This window comes from Entelurus aequoreus, linkage group LG06, assembly GCF_033978785.1.
Source record: "Entelurus aequoreus isolate RoL-2023_Sb linkage group LG06, RoL_Eaeq_v1.1, whole genome shotgun sequence".
Taxonomy (NCBI): domain Eukaryota; kingdom Metazoa; phylum Chordata; class Actinopteri; order Syngnathiformes; family Syngnathidae; genus Entelurus; species Entelurus aequoreus.
Window position 1 is genome coordinate 67,127,799 of NC_084736.1, and position 26,302 is coordinate 67,154,100.

Here is a 26,302-nt window from a genome sequence, read left to right on the forward strand (position 1 = left end):
CCGCACTGAGATCGGTAGGTTGTGAGTTCAAACCCCGGCCGAGTCATACCAAAGACTATAAAAATGGGACCCATTACCTCCCTGCTTGGCACTCAGCATCAAGGGTTGGAATTGGGGGTTAAATCACAAAAAATGATTCCCGGGCGCAGCCACCGCTGCTGCTCACTGCTCCCCTCACCTCCCAGGGGGTGATCAAGGGTGATGGGTCAAATGCAGAGAATAATTTCGCCACACCTAGTGTGTGTGTGACAATCATTGGTACTTTAACTTTAAATGTCACCTAGCGTATGTAGTTTGTAAACTTTTTAATATTTATGTTATCCTTATCCTCTTATCTTTGTTTTAGGCTTAGCTGTCATCGCCAGAAGCAACCCCAATATCTTTCTTAACTACAGTCCTTACAACTAACATTATCACTGTAAGACTGTAGGATAAAGTTAAACATGTTACACAGAGGAAGAGAAAACAGTAGCAGGCAAGCTAACTGCTAAGCTAGCTTGAAACAACACAAGAAGTAAGTGTTTAGTGAAGTTTAAAAAGTGTAGGTGGAAGCACGATACAGCAAAAAGTAAGCGGACATTAACAGGAAATTAACAGTAGCTTGATAAGAGTTAGAGAGAGGATAATATAACAACAACTGTTGGGCTTCTTGGTTTTACTACTTTATTGGTCACTACCAGGCATACAAGTATATGGGAGTGTTGGTAGTGCATGGTAGTGTTGATACCAAGGGTAGTATCTACAGTGATTAGGTCTACATTTTTATTTTTTCAAAATCCTTTTTACTGTTGTTTTTGTATTTGTTTACAAAGTCAGGGAATAATTCCCTGGACACAGGATTTAAAAGAGTAGTTTTTGTTTCATTATTGTGAAATATTGACTTTGTTTTGCTCAATTTTATATAATACAAGTTTAAATAAATAGTACTCGTCATAAATAACTAGTTTAATTATTGTGTTGATTTTGTTACCCTGGCAATAGCCATCATAAATTAATTTAAAACATTTTTACAGGTAATGCATGTGATTGTTATCGGCCAATTTCACTCATGGATGATCAGAATTGTCAGCATCAAACCCTAAAAGAAACTTCATAACATTTCAATTAAACTTCATAGGATTTATAGTTATAAACTGAAAATAGCTCCTTGAGAAAGACATTACATTTTTGACCGTGCCTCTTAAAATAATCGAAAATCATTGGGAACCGGAATCGTCCAAATTTAAACAATACCCAACCCTATAAGTCAGGTTATTTATAGACTCTACATTGTCCATAGGTAGAATGGTTGTTGGTGTTCTGTGATTGACTTGGGACCAGTACAGTGTGTACCGGCTTCTCACTCAAAGTCAGCCATCACCCGAAACAGGATACGTAGTGGAAAATTAATAAATAAAGTGGGTGTGATTGGAAAAATGAGGTATGTTCAGTCGGGGTAATATCACTCAAACTGTCCTCTCTTTTTGCCCCTACAGGTGAGCTGGCGGTGCCCACACATTCCCCCCGCTACCCCACCGCGGCGGAACTCGACACCTACGCTCAGAAGACGGCCAACAGCCCTCTGTCTATCAAGATCTTCCCCACCAACATCAGGGTTCCCCAGCACAAGCACCTTAACCGGACTGTGAACGGATACGACACCACAGGCCAGCGCTACAGCCCCTACCCACACTTCCACACTGGGGGCTACCACGGCTTGCTCGCCATTGTCAAGTCCTCTTCCTCCTCGTCATTATCATCCACTTTTGTCCCATCTAAAGGTGTTCTTAAAAACTCGGAAGGCAGACGGACTAAATTGTCTCCAGCCCACATTGCGGTCGCTCCTTACCCACCCAGTAGTAGCACTTTAATCAATGGTCCCAGTCAGATGGGGTACCACACGGGGCCCACTAAGCCTCCAGAGGGACCCGGGCTGTCAGTCCCCCCAAACGTCACTGTAGCTGGCTCGGTGATTCCTGTTGCGGGTGGGCGTGGCCTAGCCCTCCCGGCGCAGTCCAACCTCCCGTCTATCCAGAGCATCATTTACCAGATCAACCAGCATTGCCAAGCCCAGGCTTTGCAGCAGGTGTGTCAGGGGGCACCACCTTCCAATTCCAGCCCCTCCAAGCAGGGCACAACAGTCATGGGGGTCTCCTCCAGCTCCTCAGGTGGAGGTTATGTCGTGGGAATGGGCCCACAGCCCAACATGGTGTACACAGGTCCGGCGATGCTGCCTCAGAACGCGGAGGGGCTGAAGAACGGGGTGTACGCGGACAGCATGGACTACATCCTCTGGCAGAAGCAGCAGCAACATCATCAGCATCAGCAGCAACAGGCCATGTTGAGAATGTACAGCGGGGGCAGCGGAGGGGGCGGAGCTATCAGCAAGTCCCCTGAAAGCTGCATTCAGGTCGGCGGAATCATGGCGGGGCAAGTCTCCTCATCCTCGTCCAGACCCTACCACATGACGGCAAGTGCCAGCGGCGGAGGCGGAATGGACAAAGTCAGCTCCTCGCCTTTGAACTGCGTGGGCATGCACGGGAATTTTTCAGTGGGTCAGTACTTCGCCCCGCCGTGGAACAGTGTCCTGGTGACACCCGACAGTGACTGCTACAACCCCCAGGAGCTTCTAGCCAGCTCCACGGGCGGGTCGGTCACAGGGCACAGAGAAGTGGGCTACCCGCACCATCCCTATCACCACCACCACCCCCATCACCCCGCCATCGACAGCGGCGGGCGCCTGTGCTGCAGCCTGCCCAGCAAGGGCATGTGCAACACGGCCGTGCTGAGCAGCAGCTTGCAGTCTCTGGAATACCTGATTAACGACATCCACCCACCCTGCATAAAGGAGCAGATGCTTGGCAAAGGCTACGAGACGGTGTCGGTGCCGCGCCTGCTCGACCACCAGCACGCACACATCCGCCTCCCCGTTTACAGATAGAGAATCACAGGAATCAAGCAGTGAATTTGTGAAGAAAAAAAGGGAGCGCGTGCGGATTTGCTTTAAGAGGTGCTGCTGCGTGACCTGATCTTTGGTGGCGTGAGTCCTGGAAAAAAGAGCAAGTGGGACAATAAAGGGATTTCAAGATGATCCATTGTGTGGTTTGCCAACAGGAATTTTGGATTGTTTTTTTGGTTTCTTTTTTTGATGTTTTTACTTGCCTGAACTTTTCTCTCTTTTTGTTTTTCTGATGGAATCATAGCTTGTCATGAAGTGAATAAGCCACTTGTCCACCCCCACCCCACCTTACAAATACTAAGGATGAAGCTACTGTGTAGGTTGTCACTGAAATAAACGGTCTTAAAGGACTCAAGATTAGGGCTGCTCACAACATCCAAAACCCGTAAGCAGACGCTTGCAAATGGATTAAATTATAGGCAGGACTCTAGCGTTCAATAATGAAGTCGGATTAGCAAAAAGATATTACATTATTATTGATTATTGCTGTTGTAATTGATACATAAATTGCACTGCTTGAATCTTGTTTGGAATTGGGTAGTTTGGATATATTTAAGAAACTTGAAAAAACTTGAACCTATTTTATGTTGTTTTATAGATTTGTAGGTATATTATTATATGCATTGGCTGCTATGGGGAAAAGTGTCTCTTATGCTTTTTGTTTCCACTCGGTTTTTATGATTTTTAATATTCCTCTTAAAGCTAATTTGCAGTTTCTTATGTCCTAATTTGGGGCATAGTCGCTGCTTCTGTTCTGTAAGGACTTTATTTATAAGGACTTACCTGAGGGAGCTGGTTTGTCTAACCAACACTGGAATCGACAAAAACGAAGGAGTAATGGGGCGCACTGAAGAAAATTGAAATAATACATAACTTACCAAATGAATCCATAATGAGGAGATTTTTATTTCAAGAAAACCAGAGAAAATTTGTAAAATTATTTTTTTAATTTTTATTATTAACCTGTCCTGTCCAGCCGTATTGGGAAATAATATTGTTGATCGAGATGCCCGTATCTGCTGTACAGATTTACTGTAGGCCTACTTTACAAAATATAAATGTGAGGTACTGCTTTGTGTTTAACTTTAATAAATATTTAAATATATATAGTATTTGGCGATGAGGCGGCAACTTGTCCATGTTGTACACTGCTTTCCGCCCGAGTGCAGCTGGGATAGGCTCCAGCACCCCCGCGACCCCGAGAGGGACAAGCGGTAGAAAATGGATGGATGGATGGCATGGATAGTGTTTGGCACATCCAGAACAACAACAGAACTACATCAGCAGATACAATATATACAAATACGATACCAGTATTTATACAAAAAAACTGATTAGGGTATTAGAAAGTAATGAATATGGATGGATGGACTCAGTATTAATGAACATTTTTACATTACAATTGAAACAATAATATTATCTATACAATATTACTATTATAAAAGCATACCTTCATTAATGTTGAGGCTCTTGTCAAGTTACGCTTTGGGCGCCAGGTCGTCGAGAAACCGTATGGTTGGCAGATTTATCCCAGCTTCCTCCAACCCGGTTAATGCCGTCGTCTGGTTTAGCAGGACGTGTAACCCACCTTGCCTCAAGTGCAAGAAATTATGTGAACAAATGTTTGTCAGAGATCAACAGTAGCCACATTTCCATCAGTCTACCCCAGGGGTGTCCAAAGTGCAGCCCATGGGCCATTTGCGGCCCGCAGCTAATATTATCACGGCCAGCGGCACATTAAAGAAATATATCAAAAAGTGGAATGACAGAAGAGAAAGTGAAGGTGCAGAAAAACAAGGAATCCAACAGGAAGTAGAACCAAAATAGTAGCACCAGGACAGAAAAAAAGAACACGCAGGAAAAGCGAACAAAGGCAAAACTGTCATATGGGATCATGACATGTCGACGCTAATAACACAAAGCTGACATGCAGGCTGTTTTTTTAATTAAATGTTATTTTATTTTTTAATCAAAATATTATACTAGTTTTGAAAGTGAAAAATATCAAAATGGCCCCTGCATCCTTTTATTTTTTCAGTCCGGTGCTCTGAGTAAAAAACATTTTAGACCCCATGGCGGCTCTGGCTAGAGCTGGAGTTTACCGCCATCATAAATGTGTTACTGTATAACAGGTACTCAGTCTAAAGCGCTGGTCTAGAAAGACGCTATATAAATCCATAATACTATTATTTTTATTTTCATTATAGTACAGCGGGACCTCGGTCTTAGGTATTAATCTGTTCTAAAGAGAATGTCGGAAAGCAAATTGCACGAAAATCAAAATTATTTCAATAATAAACAATGTAAATCCAATTAATTTGTTCCAGACACCCATCCAGCCATTAGGATGGTTTGTAAGATGGAGCCTATTCCAGCTGACACCTTAGACTAGTCGCCAGTCAATCAATCGTAGGGCGTTCCAGACACTCAAAAATGTTTTATAGAAAATATATGAATGACAAATTATATGGATAAAAATAACATTTATCATCACTTTTACATTTATGGAAGGGCTCTCTTTGACTATCACTGTTCTGGCTGTATGGTGGATTATTTTGCAGCTGTATACTCAATAACAGTTAAAAAAAAAAAAAAGCACAGACACAGAGTCTGGGTGTTTAATTGTGTAAAAACAGATATTCTATGACAATTGTAAATGTTTAAATAGACTGCAATCAGTTTTGTTGGGTTTGTTTTTTATCATCAATCAACATTATTACCGTAATTTCCAGACTATAGAGCACCGCTAAATATAAGCCGCGCCCACTTCATTTTTGGACTAATTAGATTTTAGGCCGCAAAGGATTATTATCTGCAGATGTACACATTCAAACATGAAAGCAGGTGCTTGTGTTCACTCATAAATGTAACAAAAACAGGGCATACAGTAGCCTACCGGAAAAGTCATTGAGCGCTGCCTTGGTCGTTCTCAAGCTGGGGCCACTGGGGTCGTCTTCTTCAGTCTCAAAGTCGATATTTTTTTTCTTTTCAGTGCCGCCCTAATACTCCATTGTAACAATATTGAAAAGGAACATATGAAAGGCAAGAAATGTTACAATGAAGAATGTGACTGGGAGGTTACCGACATAACGATACATGTAGGTGTGTTTAACGCAGATATGTCGCCGAGCGCATGCGCACGCAGGTGTGTATGTGTGTGTGTGTGTGCGATTTTAGCTCTTCAAAATCCTCAGACTTTTTATTTGTCCGTGTGTGTGATTTCAAGATTTCTACCACAGTCCTATAAACGTCATATCTGAGTAATGTACAGATCTCGCTCCCTTTTTTAATGACTCCTTTCAAAGTCTGCCTTCTCTGTCAGGTTTAGCTACTGAAAAAAAAAAGAAGAAAAAAAGCTGAAAGACGCGCGTCCTATTTAGGGTGAGACACTATTCCTTCGTCTTGCAAATAGAAAAAGAAAACAATCATTTGCTCTCTTCTGGATGAAAAGAGACAAGGGTCACTGCTTTTCCTTGTTCGTTTTAGCCCCTGGTCGGGCTGCATTTAGCCCGGGCCGGTCTTAACTAGATGATTCAGAGCGGTGAAATATTTATTATGACTGTGAGATTCCCTTGAATGTACTGCACTTAAATTACTGCGATGTTTTATTGCCTTGTGGGATTCAAGAGAAAGAGGACAAATTGGATCAGTGCAGCAGACCTCTGGTCTTGAAACAAGCATTTCTTTTGTCAGTGGAATTTCAATGCTAAATTGAATTTATTAAATAAAGAGACAAATGGAGCTTTGTTGTGGGGGAAATACTGGCATCAGTCTAGATTTATGAAGTGCAATTATTATGACTGTATGAACATTTTTTTCTCGAAGCTTACACCAAAAAAAAATGTAAACTACAGTTGTCAATACATTCCCAATGTACCACACTCTAATCCCTATCCTTTTTATTTTTGTTTTGTTTTGAGGTGTAAAATAAATCTCTTTAAGAATATATCCACAGGCCAAATCCTTGGCTTTGATGTCTGTCATTATTTTTTTTATATGCCGAGGTTGATTAATCGACGAGTGAAAATTAATTAATAATAGTATCTATGTTTGTGTGTGTTTGTTTTCTTCACTCTGTGCATCGCTCTCAATTGCAGAATTAAATGAACAAAGTGAAACCTCGTGTCAGTCATCCACAATCTTTGTCTCAGTGGGCGACGTGGGGACCGCTACCTCACACACACAGGATGCACGGACAGAGAGACTCGCAAGTCGCGACTGGCTAGTGAGAAGCACTGCAAAGTAACAACTATTAAGATGATCGCAAAGTGAAGTGTTTAAATGAGGGACAAGAGGAGCCTATCACGGACAAAACAAGCAAGTATGCCCAATTTGTTGGAAAGTGCTGGCTACAAAAAAAAAAAGACAACAAAACAAAACACCCTACCCAGTTTTGGAAACTGAGGGAAAAAAACTTCCACAAGAGGCTTGGGCCTTTAACACATTTTGCTTGACAATATATTGTCCTACAAATTATTGCAGATAAACAATCTTATATATCAGTGTTTTTCAACCTTTTCTGAGCCAAGGCACATTTTTTTCATTGAAAAAATCCATAGGCACACCACCAGCAGAAAACATTTTAAAAAATGAAACTCAGCAGCCGATATTGACAGTAAAAAGTCGTTCTCGCAATTGTTGGATATGAATTCAAACCATAACCAACCGTGCATCACTATAGCTCTTGTCTCAAAGTAGGTGTACTGTCACGACCTGTCACATCACACTGTGACTTATTTTGAGTTTTCTGGTGTTTTCCTGTGTGTAGTGTTTTAGTTCTTGTCTTGCGCTCCTATTTCAGTGTTGATTGTCATGTCATGTACTTTGTGGACGCACGCTCCGCACGCTGTAAGTCTTTGCTGCCGTCCAGCCTTCTGTTTTTGTTTACTTTGCAGTCAGTTCAGTTTTTGTTTTGTTTTGCATAGCCTTCCCTAAGCTTCAATGCCTTTTCTTAGCGGCACTCGCATTTAGTTTATTTTTGGTTTAAGCGTTAGATACCTTTATACCTGCAAACCATCATCGTTGTTCCCGACATCTACAAAGCAATTAGCTACCTGCTGCCACCTACTGATATGGAAGAGTATTACACGGTTACTCTGCCGGGCTCCAGGCAGCACAGACACTCAACAAAGGCACATTTGCGGATTATAATTACTGGTTTGCAAAAAATATTTGTAACCCAATTAGGTGAAATTACATAATCTCCCACGGCACACCAAACAACATCTCACGGTACACTAGTGTGCCGCGGCACAGTCGTTAAAAAACACTGTTATATATAATAATACTAATACAAGTATACCCTTTCTCGGATATTTTAACTGTAATTTGCATGTAAACTTTTAAATATCCAAGTTAAATAAACTAATAATAAAAATAAAATATTGTCTGTTCGCAAAATGTTTCACTTGAATACAAAATCCCAACCAAAAGCAATAAAATAGGTTATATCTCTGAAGAACACTGCTCCTTTACTGGAGAAGCAAGCTTGCGCTAGTTAGCTCGAATGCTAACATGAATACAAGAGACATTAATGTCTTTCTCTATTTAAATAAAACGACATAACCCAAAATAAACTTGTGTAAACAGCAATTAAGATATCCAATCGTTACACATTGAACCTGCAGGCGGTGCTGTCTTAGACAGAGAGATCGATCTATACTTGAAGCAATATGACAACAGGAAGTGAATTTGCGTGAGGTCACATAAACTGGACATGATGCATCCAACAAGGGTATTTTTCTTTATCAGTAAAAAAAAAAAACCTAAAACTTTTACAAAGTAAAACTGAAGATAAACATATTCAAACACTCCAAAAAAAATAATATGACTATTACTTTCTTTGGAATTTTGCCTATAATTCACAATCATTATTAGACATGCAATAGATATTAATAGAGATGTCCGATATTATTGGCCGATAAATGCTTTAAAATGTAATATTGGAAATGATCGGTATCGTTTTTTTTATTATCGGTATCGTTTTTTTTTTGTTTTTGTTTTTTTTAATTAAATCAACATAAAAAACACAAGATACACTTACAGTTAGTGCACCATCCCAAAAAACCTCCCTCCCCCATTTACACTCATTCACACTCGTTTCTTTCTGTTATTAATATTCTGGTTCCTACATTATATATCAATATATATCAATACAGTCTGCAAGGGATACAGTCCGTAAGCACATATGATTGTGCGTGCTGCTGGTCCACTAATAGTACTAACCTTTAACAGTTAATTTTACTCATTTTCATTAATTACTAGTTTCAATGTAACTGTTTTTATATTGTTTTACTTTCTTTTTTATTCAAGAAAATGTTTTTATATTATTTATGTCATTTTATTTTATTATTATTTCTAATAAGGACCTTATCGTCACCATACCTGGTTGTCCAAATTAGGCATAATAATGTGTTAATTCCACGACTGTATATATCGGTATCGGTTGAAATCGGTATCGGTTGATATCGGTATCAGTAATTAAAGAGTTGGACAATATCGGAATATCGGATAAAGCCATTATCAGACATCCCTAGATATTATTTTTATTTTTTTGCATTCTCAATATTAAATAAATACGATCAAAAGTCCGCTTACAATGGAGCCTATGTGAGCCACGCAATTCCGCCTATAAAGCCCTTAAAAAAACATCCAAACACCTCTATTGAGTTTTTATGTACAGTACAGGCCAAAAGTTTGGACACACCTTCTCATTTATTGTGTTTTCTTTATTTTCATGACTTTTACTTTGTAGATTGTCACTGAAAGCATCAAAACTATGAATGAACACATGTAGAGTTATGTACTTAACAAAAAAAGTGAAACAACTGAAAACATGTTTTATATTCTAGTTTCTTCAAAATAGCTACCCTTTGCTTTGATTACTTTTTTGCACACTCTTGGCATTCTCTCGATGAGTTTCAAGAGGTAGTCACCTGAAATGGTTTTCACTTCACAGGTGTGCTTAAAGCTCATCGAGAGAATGCCAAGAGTGTGCAATGCAGTAATCAGAGCAAAGGGTGGCTATTTTGAAGAAACAAGAATATAAAATGTTTTCAGTTATTTCACCTTTTTTTTGTTAAGCACAAAACTCCACATGTGTTCATTCAAAGTTTTGAAGCCTTCAGTGACAATCTAGAATGTAAATAGTCATGAAAATTAAAAAAAACGCATTGAATGAGAAGGTGTGTCCAAACTTTTGGCCTGTACTGTCCATGATGTAAGTATATATGTAATGTAGTACGGGCACATTTATAATAACATTTAATATTGACCTATTTTGATCATCTTAAGCATATTCGATGCACTAATTTAAAAAACGCATCACGTTTACTTTTTTCTTCTTCATCACTGATTATTACTCACTGCAGAGTTTGTAAGAGCCAAAACACATAATAAAGCATCACTGTGCGATGTCTGCTGTCATTAAGATGCCGACTGTTAGGAATTTCACATATTCCCATTTAGTCTCATAATCTTTCTTTTTTTTTTTTTTCTTTAGTTTATTTCGAACATGAACACACTTACATCATAATACATCACACAATTTCATATCATTTCATTTTACATCATGCCCGAAAAGGAGTAGGAAGAAGCAAAGCTTATTTAATCCTACCCCTTTCCCACTTCAAAGCTTTTACAAATATATAGAATCATTTACTGACCTTTTTATATAATAAAATAACATCTATGAATTAGTATACAACAGTTTTGTAATATGTAATTAATTAATTCAGTCATTATTAACATACTGAGATGAAGAATATCTTATTTTCAATGAGGTTGGAAGTATTTCTCATAATTCTTCTTCTTTGTACTTTGTAAGCACTATTATTTTGAACAACCTCTTAAACTGGATCATATCAGTACAATTTTAAACTTATTTACTTAATCCATTCCATAATTTAATTCCACATACTGATATGCTAAAAGTTCTAAGTGTTGTACGTGCATATAAATGTTTTAAATTATTTTTTCCTCTAAGGTTATATTTCTCCTCTTTATTGAGAAGAATTGTTGTACATTCTTTGGTAGCAGGTTATAGTTTGCTTTGTGCATCATACTAGCTGTTTGCAATTTTACCAAATCACCGAACTTTAATATTTTTGACTTAATAAATAAAGGGTTTGTATGTTCTCTATATCCAACATTATGTATTATTCTAACTGATCTTTTTTTTAACACCAATCCTCACCAAGGGGTGGGAGGCTGGGGGGACCATGCGTCTTTTTGTGTCGTCCTCGCTAGTTTCGGGTCCCAAATGGCTGTCAAAGTGTACCAACTTGTCGGAATACCTACTCAGACTTCCTCTGTCCAGGTGAGATGCATGATTTATGATCTATAATAAACTTACAGGGAGCAAGGAAGCGAGAAAGCAACTGACCACTCAATTATGTAAACATAGGGACTAGGGTTGTATGGTATACCAGTATTAGTATAGTACCGGGATAGTAATAAATCATATTCGGTACTATACCGCCTCTAAAAGTACCGGTCCGACACAATATGTTACTGCAAATGTCAGCAGCTAAATTAGGAGCCTTTGTTTGTTTACTTACTACTAAAAGACAAGTTGTCTTGCATGTTCACTATTTTATTTAAGGACAAACTTGCAATAAGAAACATATTCACGCCATTAGACTGTACAACTCCTCTCTGGGGGCGAGGGAGGTTACTCGGATGACAGGGGATGCAAAACAATAACAGTGCAATACTTTTTCACAACATGGTCACTCCTGCCTAGTTTCTCTTGTTATATTCTTATTTTACTGTTATATTGTTATTCTCATTGTTGCTTTTTATTTTTATTCTTATTGTAATATTTTTCTATTTTGTTTCCATTTATACCCCCATTATATACTTTTTACTTTTTAAATTACATCTCAATTCTGTACACTGCTGCTGGAATTTTAATTTTCCCGAGGGAATCAATAAAGTACTATCTATCTATGTTTAATGTACCCTAAGATTAAAAAAAAAAAAGCCAATAATGCAATTTTTTGTGGTCTCCTTTATTTAGAAAAGTACCGAAAAGTATCGAAATAATTTTGGTACCGGTACCAGAATATTGGTATCGGGACAACACTAATAGGCACACTTGGTAGAGATCACGGCGCTGCTATAAATAGTTTGTCTGTGTTAGCGCTTATAACAATATTGCTAACACTTCTTGGCGCTTTTTGGATGTTTTTTATCGGATTTATTGGCTGAAATAAAAGAGCTCCCATTGGCTCCGCTGAAAGCTGACTTTTATTTACAAGTTAGAATGCGTGAAAAAAAAAATCCATCTGTCATGTCTTTCATAATGATTGTGAACAATAGGCAAAATTCCAAAAAAAAGTGCAGGACCCCTTTAAATGGCCAGAACAATATTATTATATAACATTTCTTTTGCCAAGAAAGTATATTGTGTGGCTATTAATTAATGTATTTAGTTTTTAAATAACACTTGGTTATAAGTATGAGTACTTTTTGAGCACATTGAACAATACTGTGATAATAATAACCGTGATCATTGTGGTGACAATAATCGCGATATGACATTCCCATGTCGCTACATCCCTACTATGTAGACAGGAACCTTTACTATAAAGTCATCTTTAGTTCCAAAGGAATTGTCACCCGCTTGCAGAAAATTGCTAAAGAAGCAAATAAGTTGTTCTGATTTTCCCCTGAAGACAACCGAAGTAAATCTTGTCTATGAGCGTTAAAATGGGAGTTATTAGTGTTTATGGACCCTCCACTGTCATTGAGGTCCTGACAGCCTAAAAAACACCAAGCCCCCTCTGGCTTAAAATGTGCACTGTAAGCCTCCTTAACATTCCAGTGGGAAAAAAAATCATGTTGTTTCAACAGCTTAAAGCCAAGCCGTGGTCTGATTCCACCATATTTTCTGTCTTGTAGAAATATTTTGACAGATTTACAGATACATCCCATCCCTAAATCCCCTCCGTTTGGCTTCTGCATCCGAGCATTAAAAACCTGTCACATGACGTTGAAGTCAGGAGCCGACACTTGAGGCGGCGGAGATTGTGGTGTCTGTCTGGCCTTTCCCACCAGTGGAGGTCCAGGGCAACCGTCCTCTCGGCTAATGGGAGTATTGGGTGACAATGCCAGTGGAGAGTATTTAGTCACACACAGACTTGAAATAAAAGCCTTTTCAAGAGAATGGCTTTCCTGTAAGGAGTGCCGTAATTAGAGAGGGAAGATTTGTTCATTCACAAGAGTTTGTATTAAGGAAAGTGCAGTGGAATCTCCAAAGTTGAACACAATCCTTTTCTTAATACTTAAGGCTTTTGTAAAGTTTGAAGATTTTTTTTCCATTTAAACATGTAAGTTAAAATGAAAGATAGTATAAATGTTTAAAACCCATGAAAGTTAAATAATAAGATCGTTTGAACCAAATAAAAAATGTTTAAGACTCTTTATGGCCTAAAATCTGTATCACGATATACAGTCGTGGTCAAAAGTTTACATACACTTGTGAAGGACATAATGTCATGGCTGTCTTGAGTTTCCAATAATTTCTACAAATCTTATTTTTTTGTGATTGAGTGATTGGAGCACATACTTGTTGGTCACAAAAAACATTCATGAAGTTTGGTTCTTTTATGAATTTATGATGGGTCTACTGAAAATGTGACTAAATCTGCTGGGTCAAAAGTATACATACAGCAATGTTAATATTTGGTTACATGTCCCTTGGCAAGTTTCACTGCAATAAGGCGCTTTTGGTAGCCACCCACAAGCTTGTGGGAAGCTTTTAGTTTCATTTTTGACCACTCCTCTTGACAAAATTGGTGCAGTTCAGCTAAATTTGTTGGTTTTCTGACATGGACTTGTTTCTTCAGCATTGTCCACATTTTTAAGTCAGGACTTTGGGAAGGCCATTCTAAAACGTTAATTCCAGCCTGATTTAGCCATTTCTTTACCACTTGTGACGTGTGTTTGGGGTCATTGTCCTGTTGGAACACCCAACTGCGCCCAAGACCCAGCCTCCGGGCCAAAGGTCACCAACGCGGTGCCCGCGGGCACCAGGTAGCCCGTAAGGACCAGATGAGTAGCCCGCCGGCCTGTTCTAAAAATAGCTCAAATAGCAGCACTTACCAGAGAGCTGCCTCTATTTTTTAAATGTTATTTATTTACTAGCAAGCTGGTCTCGCTTTGCCCGACATTTTTAATTCTAAGAGAGACAAAACTCAAATAGAATTTGAAAATCCAAGAAAATATTTTAAAGATTTGGTCTTCACTTGTTTAAATAAATTCATTATTTTTTTTACTTTGCTTCTTATAACTTTCAGAAAGACAATTTTAGAGAAAAAATACAACCTTAAAAAGGATTTTAGGATTTTTAAACACATATACCTTTTTACCTTTTAAATTCCTTCCTCTTCTTTCCTGACAATTTAAATCAATGTTGGAGTAAAAAAAAATTTATTGTAAAGAATAATAAATACATTTTAATTTAATTCTTCATTTTAGCTTCTGTTTTTTCAACGAAGAATATTTGTGAAATATTTCTTCAAACTTATTATGATTAAAATTCAAAAAAACTATTCTGGCAAATCTAGAAAATCTGTAGAATCAAATTTAAATCTTATTTCAAAGTCTTTTGAATTCCTTTTAAAAATTTTGTTCTGGAAAATCTAGAAGAAATAATGATTTGTCTTTGTTAGAAATATAGCTTGGTCCAATTTGTTATATATTCTAACAAAGTGTAGATTGGATTTTAACCTATTTAAAACATGTCATCAAAATTCTAAAATTAATCTTAATCAGGAAAAATTACTAATGATGTTCCATAAAAAAATGTTTTTATTTTTTCAAAAAGATTCGAATTAGCTAGTTTTTCTCTTCTTTATTTCAGTTGAATTTTGAATTTTAGAGACTCGAAATTGAAGATAAACTGTTTCAAAATTTAATTGTCATTTTTTTCGTGTTTTCTCCTCTTTTAAACCGTTCAATTGAGTGTAAATATCATTCATTATTAATAATAACATAGAGTTAAAGGTAAATTGAGCAAATTGGCTATTTCTGGCAATTTATTTAAGTGTGTATCAAACTGGTAGCCCTTCGCATTAATCAGTACCCAAGAAGTAGCTCTTGGTTTCAAAAAGGTTGGTGACCCTTGCTCCGGGCTGAAGATTTTAGGTTGTCCTGAAGAATTTGGAGGTAATCCTCCTTTTTCATTGTCCCATTTACTCTCTGTAAAGCACCAGTTCCATTGGCAGCAAAACAGGCCCAGAGCATAATACTACCACCACCATGCTTGACAGTAGCATGGTGTTCCTGGGATTAAAGGCCTCACCTTTTCTCCTCCAAACATATTGCTGGGTATTGTGGCCAAACAGCTCAATGTTTGTTTCATCTGACCACAGAACTTTCCTCCAGAAGGTCTTATGTTTGTCCATGTGATTTTTTTGTGATTGAGTGATTGGAGCATATACTGATTGGTCACAAAAACATTCATGTATGTATGTAAATGTATTATTTGGAAAACATTTTTTTTTAGAATTAATTCAAAACAAGTGACAAAGGCTCCTAATTTAGCTGCTGACTTGGGATGTAATGATAAACGGTAAAAATAACCCCAAAACCTCCCGACGTCAGCAATACCCCTTTAAAGAAAACATTTTGAAAAAAACGTGATTGATAGACGTACTTTTGATAATCACACGGTCTGACAGCCAGCTCACTAGCTTAAATGCTAACATGAAAGCAAGAGACATGTCTTCCCCCATTAAGAAACGACATACCCCAATCTAAACGTATGTAAATACATTTCTGTCTGAGCAACTAAGCTACTTAATTGTGCACGTTGAACCTACGAGCTGTGCTCTCTTTGAACAGAGCGATCCTTCTATACTCAGAGGAAAAGAGAGGTGGTTTTACGGTGCGTTCAGGAACTGCTGAAAAGAATACGACAATGCTGGCAAGAAAAACAATAATATAATTTATTTGTTGTGCACTTTTTACTCAAATAAATCTTAAAGTGCTACAGTACAAACCAATAGTTAAAACAATAAAAGCTTAGCCATAAAACACATACTACACCAACACTAAAACACTATCAGTGAAGCATAAAAAAAACAAAATACGCTAGATTAACCTGCTCAGTGGCCTTGTGGTTAGAGTGTCCGCCCTGAGACTGGAAGGTCGTGAGTTCCAACCCCGGCCGAGTCATACCAAAGACTATAAAAATGGGACCCATTACCTCCCTGCTTGGCACTCAGCATCAAGGGTTGGAATTGGGGGTTAAATCACCAAATAATTCCCGAGCGCAGCCACCGCTACTGCTCACTGCTCCCCTCATCTCCCAGGCGGTAAACAAGGGCATGGGTCAAAGGCAGAGAGTAATTTCACCACACCTAGTATGAGTGTGTGACTATTGTTGGGACTTTAATTGAAAAAAAAATTTAACAGTGCGTATATCTATTTTACTTCTTTAAAAAAATAACTTGCTCAAAATATTTCAGTGTGTGTATTTCAAAGTACTTTCTGAGCACATTCAACAATACCGCAATAATTATAACCATGATAATTTTGGTCACAATAACCGTGGTATGAAATGTTCATATCGTTATATCCCTACTGCAGACGTACGTGGTAACATATTTGTGTCATTTCTGGTTGAATAATTTCCTCAAAACTATTATTAATCAACTTGTTAATAGACTGTTAATATTGTGCTTTCTGTTTTAACATGGTTCTATCTACATGTCTGTTAAAAAAAAGAATGTGCATGTATTCTTCTGTTGTTTGGAGACGTGGCATTAGTTTTGGTTGATACTGCAAATTTGCGTATTGATCCAATACCAAGTAGTTACAAGGGCAGTACTGGTTTTAATCACACTCACATTAAATTTGATGCATGTTTTGGCACAGGGGTTAATGTGCCTCACAATACAAAGGTTTTGGGTTCAATTCCCGGGCTCGATGTCATACTGAGTGGAGTTTGCATGTTCCCCCCGTGACTGGGTGGGTTCCCTCCTGGTACTCAGGCTTCCTCCCACCTCCAAAGACATGCACCTGGGGATAGGTTGATTGGCAACACTAAATTATCCCTAATGTGTGAATGTGAGTGTGAATGTTATCTGTCTATCTGTGTTGGCCCTGCGATGAGGTGCCGACTTGTCCAGGGTGTACCCCGCCTTTTGCCCGAGTGCAGCTGGGATAGGCTCCAGCACCCCCGCGATACCAAGAGGGACAAGCGGTAGAAAATGGATGGATGGATGGAAAACAACGTTATACATGTCCCTGGCACAACCCTGACCGGGATTTGATCCCTGTATGTAATTTGATCGGCTGTGCGCAATGGCAGACTAAGTGAACGGATGCCATTGCCGACATATGGTAAAATTTCATATGAAAGGCCTTGTCATTAATTCATTTATATTTTCTAGGGCTGCAACTAACGATTAATTTGATAATAGATTAATCTGTCGATTATTACTTTGATTAATCGATTAATAATCGGATAAAAGAGACAAACTACATTTCTATCCAATCCAGTATTTTATTGAAAAAAAAACAGCATACTGGCACCATACTTATTTTGATTATTGTTTCTCAGCGGTTTGTAAATGTTGCAGTTTATGAATAAAGGTTTATTAAAAAAAAAATAATAATAATAAAATAAAAACATTTTGCGCATGCGCATAGCATAGATCCAACGAATCGATGACTAAATTAATCTGCAACTATTTTAATAATCGATTTTAATCGATTAGTTGTTGCAGCCCTAATATTTTCTTCACCCAAAACGGGGCCCCAACGGATCCAAATTGCAGCATTTTTGTGGAGTTCCGCTTTAGGGGTTCCGCTGTAGTCAGGAAGCTTTACTTTGTGTCCATTCGTTCCTGTCCAGACTCCAACTGGTCTACTTCACCATTGTCCTTTTAGGCCCTTTAATGAGCGGTGCTGCAACCTAGGCCCCGTTTGAACAATGCACGCTTTGGCCATATTAGGATAACAGAATTACATTTCAAGTAGATTTGTGCCTGAGCTGATCCATGCATGGCTCACTCAGCTGCAGAGCAGAGTGGCATATGGTATGTCATTATCCAAACCCACCCCGCTAACCCCCCTCCAAGGCCAATAGGGTTCAGCGGTACTTAAACAAACTGAAGGTTACGACTGCCGGCGTTAAAGGGGAGGGACAGCAGGGTCGGTGGGGAGAGACGGGGGGGGGGGGGGGTTTCTATGCCACGTCTCAGAGGGCGCACCATGGCGCCCGGCTCGGCTCAGAGGCCCGCTTTGAAAGCCGGGCTGTGCATAAGCGGGGGGGGGGGCTGGGATTTGCTTTCTGTTGGATTTTACATGGTGGCTCCCTGCTTGGCTGAGGGGGGCCCTGTGCAAAGTGACAGACCTCGGAGCGGAGGGAGATACAGGGAGGGATTTTGGGGTCAGAGAAGCCCCGAAGCATCAGTAATCAGGATAATTGCCATGTTCCAGCATGGTGCTGCTATCACACAACCCCCCTTTGGCTCAGTAGCCTCAATTCAAACTCCTAAAAAGACACAATATAACTAATTCCAGTAAATAAATTCAGTTTAGATCGTTGTGCAACTCCAGGGCCCAAAATGAGCATTACGTTCCTTACGATGATTTTTCGGTTTGAAGGTTGGCTGTCTTTTTTTTTTTTTAATTGCATTGTATTTTTCATAGCAGCGTTGTTTTAAGACCTCTTTTGGCCCCATTGACCTGACTTTAACAGTCTGTAATCCTGGTATATGATTATGCTTTCTCCATGAAAACCAAATAAATCTCATTTTTGTCTATTGAAAGACATGAAAACATTGTTTTGGTGTAATTGCGCACCCTAACCACCAAATGGCACCAGAAAACAATGAGCATAATTCTCAAAGCTTTGATGAGTGTAAATGAGTTTAACTGCCATTAAATAGCTGACATGCAATTAAAATGATATTGGGCAGTTATATACAGTATAAAATACTTGTGTGAACTCAATAAATTCAACCAAGTCCTAACTGCTTTCACTCTCATTCCAACTAAGTAGACACTGTCAAATGTGTATTTTCTGTCTACTTGTCTACTGTATTAAAACCAAGCCTGTAATTACCAAACCTCAAATATTTCATTCTGCAACTTATTTTTAGAGATATGGCAAATTTTGCATTTTCCCTTTATAAAAGACCTGTTACTTTAAAAGCTGTTTTTGTCGGAAAGACCATAAAATATTAAAAACAAACATAAACAAAAATAAAAATGTAATATTCATAGATAGATCTGCAGTTGGTAAAAGATTTCAAGCATTGAAAGTAAAAAAGAAAAGAAAAAAGAAACATATAGCTTATGCGACTTTTATGAGCGAGTCCCTTTTGGATCTGAGGAGTAAGTGTGTACAGTCAATCTTGTATAGCTCGGTTGTAGAGTGGCCGTGCCAGCAACTTGAGGGTTCCAGGTTCGATCCCCGCTTCTGCCAACCTAGTCGTGTCCGTTGTGTCCTTGGGCAAGACACTTTACCCACCTGCTCCAGTGCCACCCACGCTGGTTTAAAATGTAACTTAGATGTTGGGTTTCACAATGTAAAGCGCTTTGAGTCGCTAGAGAAAAGCGCTATATAAATATACTTCACTTCACTTCACTTTAAGGGGCCCAATTATGCAAAACCAACATATCTTACCAATCTTACCTGTTGTTGTGTATTTCGGATCTGCATAAGTAAGCACAGAATTACAGAAAATTTGAAATCAAACCGCGGAGGCATTGCGGATATATTTATAAAACAATCTAGCCTTTCTTCATACTTCCCCAAACGAGTTGTTTGGAATTAGCTCCACCCTGTGACGTCAGCGGATATCTTCATATATGGTAGAAATTTACCCAAAAATCTTTGTGTAGTCAATAAGTTACTTTTTTTCTCTATCTTGTTGTGAGGCATACTCTGCTGTTGCCATTTCTAATAAAAAGTAGTGTATAGTTTGAACTTAACCTTTCCGTAAGTTCACTATCGAAGCGCTAAAAACTACAACAAAGATGCAGTTAAAGTGGAGGCACATAAATAGTAAATAGGCACATAATAATAGCACGTAAATAGGCAGTACAAGTACCTGGGAGTCCACTTCAAAGCTGTTTACAAAAAGGGCATGAGCAGACTCTTTTTCCTGAGGAAGCTTTGGTCCTTTAATGTGTGCTGCAAGCTGTAGGAGATATTTTATCAGTCTGTTGTGGTCAGTGCCCTGTACTTTGCAGTGGTTTGTTCGGGGAGCAGCACCAGCAAAAGGGACTTAAACCGGATTGATAAACTGATCCGGAAAGCCGGCCAAACTATTGGCACGCAGTTGGAGGCGTTTGTGTCAGTGAGGGACAGGAGGACACTGGACAAACTGCTGGCCATCAAGGTCAATCCTGCCCACCCACTCCACCAGACAATTGAGGGACAGCGGAGTTCATACTCCAACAGGCTCCTTCAGCTTCGTTCCCACAGTGTTCGATTCAAGAACTCCTTCATTCCGCACTCCATCCAGCTGTATAATCACTCGCCACACAGCAATAGATGATATCTGTCTATTACCTGACACTTTCTATGTTAGCTACCTCTCTTTGTTTACAATGTCTATTTTCTGCTGGATCTACTCTCTATTTTATTCTGCAGCTGTTACATATACTGTAATATTGTACATGGTAATTGTTATATATTGTATATATGATATAAACATATAATATAATATATCAGTATATATCGTATACTGTACATATATTATGTAAATATTACATATATGTTATATTTTATATTGCTACTACGGTACATTTTTGTCTATTTTATACCTGCATTGTCCTTTCCATCCTTTGTAACTGAGCTTGTGGATCATTAAAGTTTGTCTAAGTCTAAGTCTAAGTCTAAATAAGACCGCCCACCAAACGGCGCATCCAGAATAGACGGTCAGAAAGCTGCTTAAAAACGGTCTATAAAACATAATCTATACACAATTTTTACCAAAGAACCACTATTACAAGGAAGCGTTAAATGTTTTAAAAAAAGTCGTAATAGGACCCCTTTAGGCTTGTAAAGGGTTAAGTGACACGAGTGAAGGACAGAAGTGAACGATATGTGAATGATCAGACATTTAGATCTATTTGACTACTAACATGTTTTCAAGGGCATGCACGAAATGCTCGCCACATGGCCTGAGGGGAAAAGTGGGGGGCATGTGGGGGAATGGACTAATGCGGGTGGTAAAGATCTTTAGTAAATCCTGCGAAGACCTTTAGCTGGTGTAAAGGTCACGCCGCACCTGAGAAGGGAAGCAGTGTGGGCCATAAGGGAGGGAGCGTTGGTGAAAACAAAGGCAGCTGCTCGCTCTGCGGAGTCTTGGCGCTGCTTCTCTATAACCTAAACATATTGGAAGCGGGTTGAAGGGGGGCGGGGGGTTGCTCTGGTACCTTGTGTCCCCTGGCTGCCCCTCTTGGCCCCCTGGGGCTCCTTCCTCTCAACATCTATTACTGGCAGGAGCCGATAAAGTCATAGGAAAGTTCCAACCATGCAAGAAAATACTTTAATCAATAATTCACATGCATGTGTGTGGGGAAGAGCTGTGCACCCCCCCCCCCCCCCCCCCCCCCCCCCCCCCCCCCAATATGAATTTACTTCTTCAAGTGCAGCATGAGCACATACATATATATAAAGCCCGTACAGCAGGGGCTTAGGGACTTCTATATCTTCAGCATCACAAGCGTATAGTTTCAGCTGAACAAACTTATTGCCTCCAAATATTCTTATGTAGATTTTCTCTATCCAATGCAAACATAAAAGTCTGGGGATTGTGTTATTTCCTCCAGTTTCTTTTATTGTTTGAGCGCAATGTTCCTTTGGCTAACAGTTGTTGTTTTTTTCTTGAAGGATCTGGAATGCACCAACAATGACCATGGCTGAGGGTGCGGCAACCTTGAGAAAATAATATATATGGAAATGGGAAATCTATAAAGCATCTCTTATTGTTTTCCCTGCAGTGATGTATTTATGTTTGGGGAGGAGGGGAGGAGAAAAGAAAAAAGAAAGAATGGTGTCTCCTCTGGATGAAGAGATGTAAAGTATACCTTTTCTTTTTTGGGAATGATATATTTTAGATTTGGAAATAAGAGGTGTGAATATGAAACAAAGCTGGTAATATCCTTTCACCGCAGGAGAGGCGGTCAACTTTTAAATGTGCCTATGGAGCCAAGCATCCTGGTGATTGCTTACCTTCTTTCCTTCCGCAGTTGTGCAATTTCCTCCTAATCTCCACACAAGCGTCGTCTTGAGTTTGCTCAAACTGCTACACAGTTCCTACCCCCTAACCACCCGCCCTTCCATCCAGAGAAGTGGTCTGTCCCTTGCTTTTTTGTCAATCTCAGGACTGAAATGTTTTTTATTTCATCTAGATTTTTGCTCCTCTCTTATGTATAATTATTTGACATGAGTAAAAAAAGAACAACTTCTATACAGTATGTGCCCCCCTTCGTGCCCACGCTTTCTGTCGCCCTACTTAAGTTGACCCCTCACTCTTTCTTTTGCTTTATTTACAGTAATGAAGGTAAGCATTTTAGTATTAGGAGGACGCGCGTCCACACCATATGTTGGCCACCGGAATCCCCTTTTCACCTTCAAGGGCTCCTACAGGGGAACCTTGATTTACAAACTTAGGGATCGTAAATAAAATTGTTTGTATATTAAAGCAAATTTCTCCATAATAAACAATGTAAACATTGCCAGATTCAATGCACATGAATTTGCAAATACTGTAATTGACATACTAAGTGAGACAACAACATTCAGCAGCCAACCCAAAAGGTGAGAGGTCAATGCTGACCTCTCTGGTGCGTCACTGAAACACGTTTGTGTGCAACATAAATACCGATTTCCAAGTTGCTTTAATAACATCACAAAGAAGCACTCTACAAAAGTCTGCTCCCCAAGATAAATGCTGAACAATATAACAATTTCATAAAACTAAAGTCTTTGTTTCTAGTACATGCTAGTGTAATGTTGAGCTTAAGCAGCTGTGCAGTTTGTTAACATAAGTTATGTTTAAAGACAAAACGTATTATTTACCGTATGTTGAGAGAGTAACCAGAAGCTGAGCAGAAACATACATAAAATATATACAGTATGTCAAATATGTTCCATAAAATCTGTTCACGGAATAAACTGGAAGAACCGCTGAATTCTGGAACATTGAATATGCATGTATTGAGAAAAGGTATGAATTTTGGGCGTGGGATTTGTTGACAAAATGCGAAAAGTAAGGAAAACTGAGTATTTGTCAATAATATAAATTGCTGGGATGTTACTGACGTCACGTCCGGCTCATGTTCTGCCCAATGAATACTCGTGGTGGTTAAGCTACCTCGGTTTTAAATGGGTACTAGGCGCCATTTAGCCTTTCTCAAAGAAAAAATGCCCTATGCTTGTGTTGTTTTCGGCTGTACCGTTCAAATTACGGAAAGGATAAACGTTTCTTCAGAGTTCCTTGAGAGGTCATCAAAAAGGGTGGAAAAGTGCAAGATTTGTGGAAACGACGACAAGAAAATCATGCAGCTCACATTCTAGTCCAAGGGAGTGGAGTTGAAAAATGCAGGAGTTTGCAATAATCACTTCATTTAAGGTTTGTTTGCTATACTTTTAACGGTTATTATTTCACATTTAAGTATGATCTTGCTATTATTTGTATTTCTTAAACACATGTTTGCTACGAGTGGTTTGAAAAGTAAAAACTCGGCATGTCTAAATAAAAGAAAGCAAATGTGAGCAAAACCTAAAAGACTTAAAGCTTTCACCAAAGGCAGGAATCATATACGAAGCTTTCAGCACATACACAATGTTGACATCTATCGTTATATTTTGATAAAATGCAATTTAAACATTGAAGAGATGCAAGCAAGATGTTAATTTCCATTTTTGGTGACTTTATATACTGTGGACCTAGATGTTGAGTAATCGCTCGACATACATCACGGACAATAACTGATAGAGTCTGATTTGACAGTCAAAATACAATCGCTATTTTCTGAAATTTTCCCTTGTCCAAGTAATGCAAAGTACACGTTACCTTATTTATCACATCCACGGGAGCCCACAATCTCATTGTCTCCCCTTCGACAAATGGACAATGTTTTTCGCCAAGTGAAATCACAGCTGACCTGGACATTAGAAAGTTCTCTTGCCATTCCTCTGGCACAATACACTCGTTGACAAACATTTCCCACCAGGATGCCGTTCTTCCAGGCCTTATCCAAAACCGTCGCTCAATATTGCTATGTTGCCATCTGAGATGTGGTGTATCCGAAATAGCTGCAATCGCGCGTTTCCTTCTCTTAAGGTATTCATGTGTGATTTTTACAAGCGCCTGTACATGTAGAAGAAGGGGAAACACAGGGATGTCTGGATGACTCGTCTCCATCTTTCTGTGTTTACCTCTGAGTGGAAACCGGTTGTTGTGAAGCTGGCTGTGGCGCGTTGTTTCTGACATCACTTCCTCTCCGAACTCAGTTTATAAACGATCAATGAGTCCATACCGAGCTAAGAGCCGGAGATTCAATAAAGAGACGGCGCACTTACCCATGTAAAAAAATTCCCAAGAAGGAGAACCTTAAAGGCCTACTGAAATTTTTTTTTTTTATTTAAACGGGTATAGCAGATCCATTCTATGTGTCATACTTGATTATTTTGCGATATTGCCATATTTTTGCTGAAAGGATTTAGTAGAGAACAACGACGATAAAGATCGCAACTTTTGGTATCTGATTAAAAAAAAGCCTTGCCCCTACCGGAAGTAGCATGATGTAGTCAGTTGAAAGGCTCCTCACATTTTCCTATTGTTTTCAATGCAGCTAGAGCGATTCGGACCGAGAAAGCGAAGATTACCCCATTAATTTGAGCGAGGATGAAAGATTCGTGGATGAGGAACGTTAGAGTGAAGGACTAGAATGCAGTGCAAGACATATCTTTGACTCTGACCGTAAGTTAGGTACAAGCTGGCTCATTGGATTCCACACTCTCTCCTTTTTCTAATGTGGATCACGGATTTGTATTTTAAACCACCTCGGACACTATATCCTCTTGAAAATGAGAGTCGAGAACGCGAAATGGACATTCACAGTGACTTTTATCTCCACGACAATACATCAACGAAACACTTTAGCTACGGAGCTAACGTGATAGCATCGTGCTTAGCTGCATATAGAAACTAAATAAATAAATCCCTGACTGGAAGGATAGACAGAAGATCAACAATACTATTAAACCATGGACATGTAAATACACGGTTAATGCTTTCCAGCCTGGCGAAGGTTAACAATGCTGTTGCTAACGACGCCATTGAAGCTAACTTAGCAACCGGACCTCACAGAGCTATGCTAAAAACATTAGCTATCCACCTACGCCAGCCAGCCCTCATCTGCTCATCAACACCCGTGCTAACCTGCGTTCCAGCGATCGACGGTGCGACGAAGGACTTCACCCAATCACAGATGCGGTCGGCGAGACGGAGGAAGTTAAGGTGAGTTCGGCGGCTAGCGCATCTGCTATCCATCTCTGTCCTCCTGGCTGTGTTGCTGTAGTCCGCCGCTAATACACCGATCCCACCTACAACTTTCTTCTTTGCAGTCTCCATTGTTCATTAAACAAATTGCAAAAGATTCACCAACACAGATGTCCAGAATACTGTGGAATTTTGAAATGAAAACAGAGCTTTTTTGTATTGTATTCAATGGGGTACCAATACTTCTATCAACCGTTTACGTCACGCGTATACGTCATCATATCTAGACGTCTTCAACCGGAAGTGTGGCGGGAAATTTTAAATTGCACTTTATAAGTTAACCCGGCCGTATTGGCATGTGTTGCAATGTTAAGATTTCATCATTGATATATAAACTATCAGACTGTGTGGTCGGGAGTAGTGGGTTTCAGTAGGCCTTTAAACGATGGTTTCGTGTGGCTGACATGGGGTTTAGGCTAAATATTTACTCGTTTAAGGGGTTATCCAGCTTAATATAGACAGGGTCTATATCTGCTCGGATATAGTGTTATCTTGACTAGTGGTAGTTATACAGTGCAGTGCAGACAAAAAAAGACTGTTTTAAATGTAATACAAAATGAGAAACAATGTATTGTAAACCCTGACTCTGTAACTACATGTGTCAGTGTCCTACTTGCTAACAAAGTTGTCACCTGTTTATCTCAGCCAATTGGTTCGAGGCCTGACCGTGGTAAACATATTTAAACGAAGTAGAGTAGGATTATTAATAATTAAATATTTTCATAGTTATAGCATTAAAAAAAACTGTTAACCTTTTCAATACGTTTTTAACGTAATCAGAGCCCTCTAAACATGAAATAACACCTATATAGTCACAGTTACA

The 26,302-nt window shown here is 39.1% G+C and overlaps 1 protein-coding gene across 2 annotated transcripts in view; it reads left to right on the forward strand.

Annotated features, from left to right (window-relative positions):
* fam222aa (family with sequence similarity 222 member Aa) overlaps positions 1-6,884 on the forward strand; it is a 168,699-nt gene extending 161,815 nt beyond the window's left edge. For both annotated transcript variants that reach the window (XM_062051262.1, XM_062051264.1), the window contains one exon: positions 1,476-6,884. In XM_062051262.1, the coding sequence (XP_061907246.1) occupies positions 1,476-2,920 (1,445 nt within the window). In that variant the 3' untranslated portion in view covers positions 2,921-6,884. The remainder of the gene's footprint in view (positions 1-1,475) is intronic.
* The last annotated feature ends 19,418 nt before the right edge of the window (positions 6,885-26,302 follow it).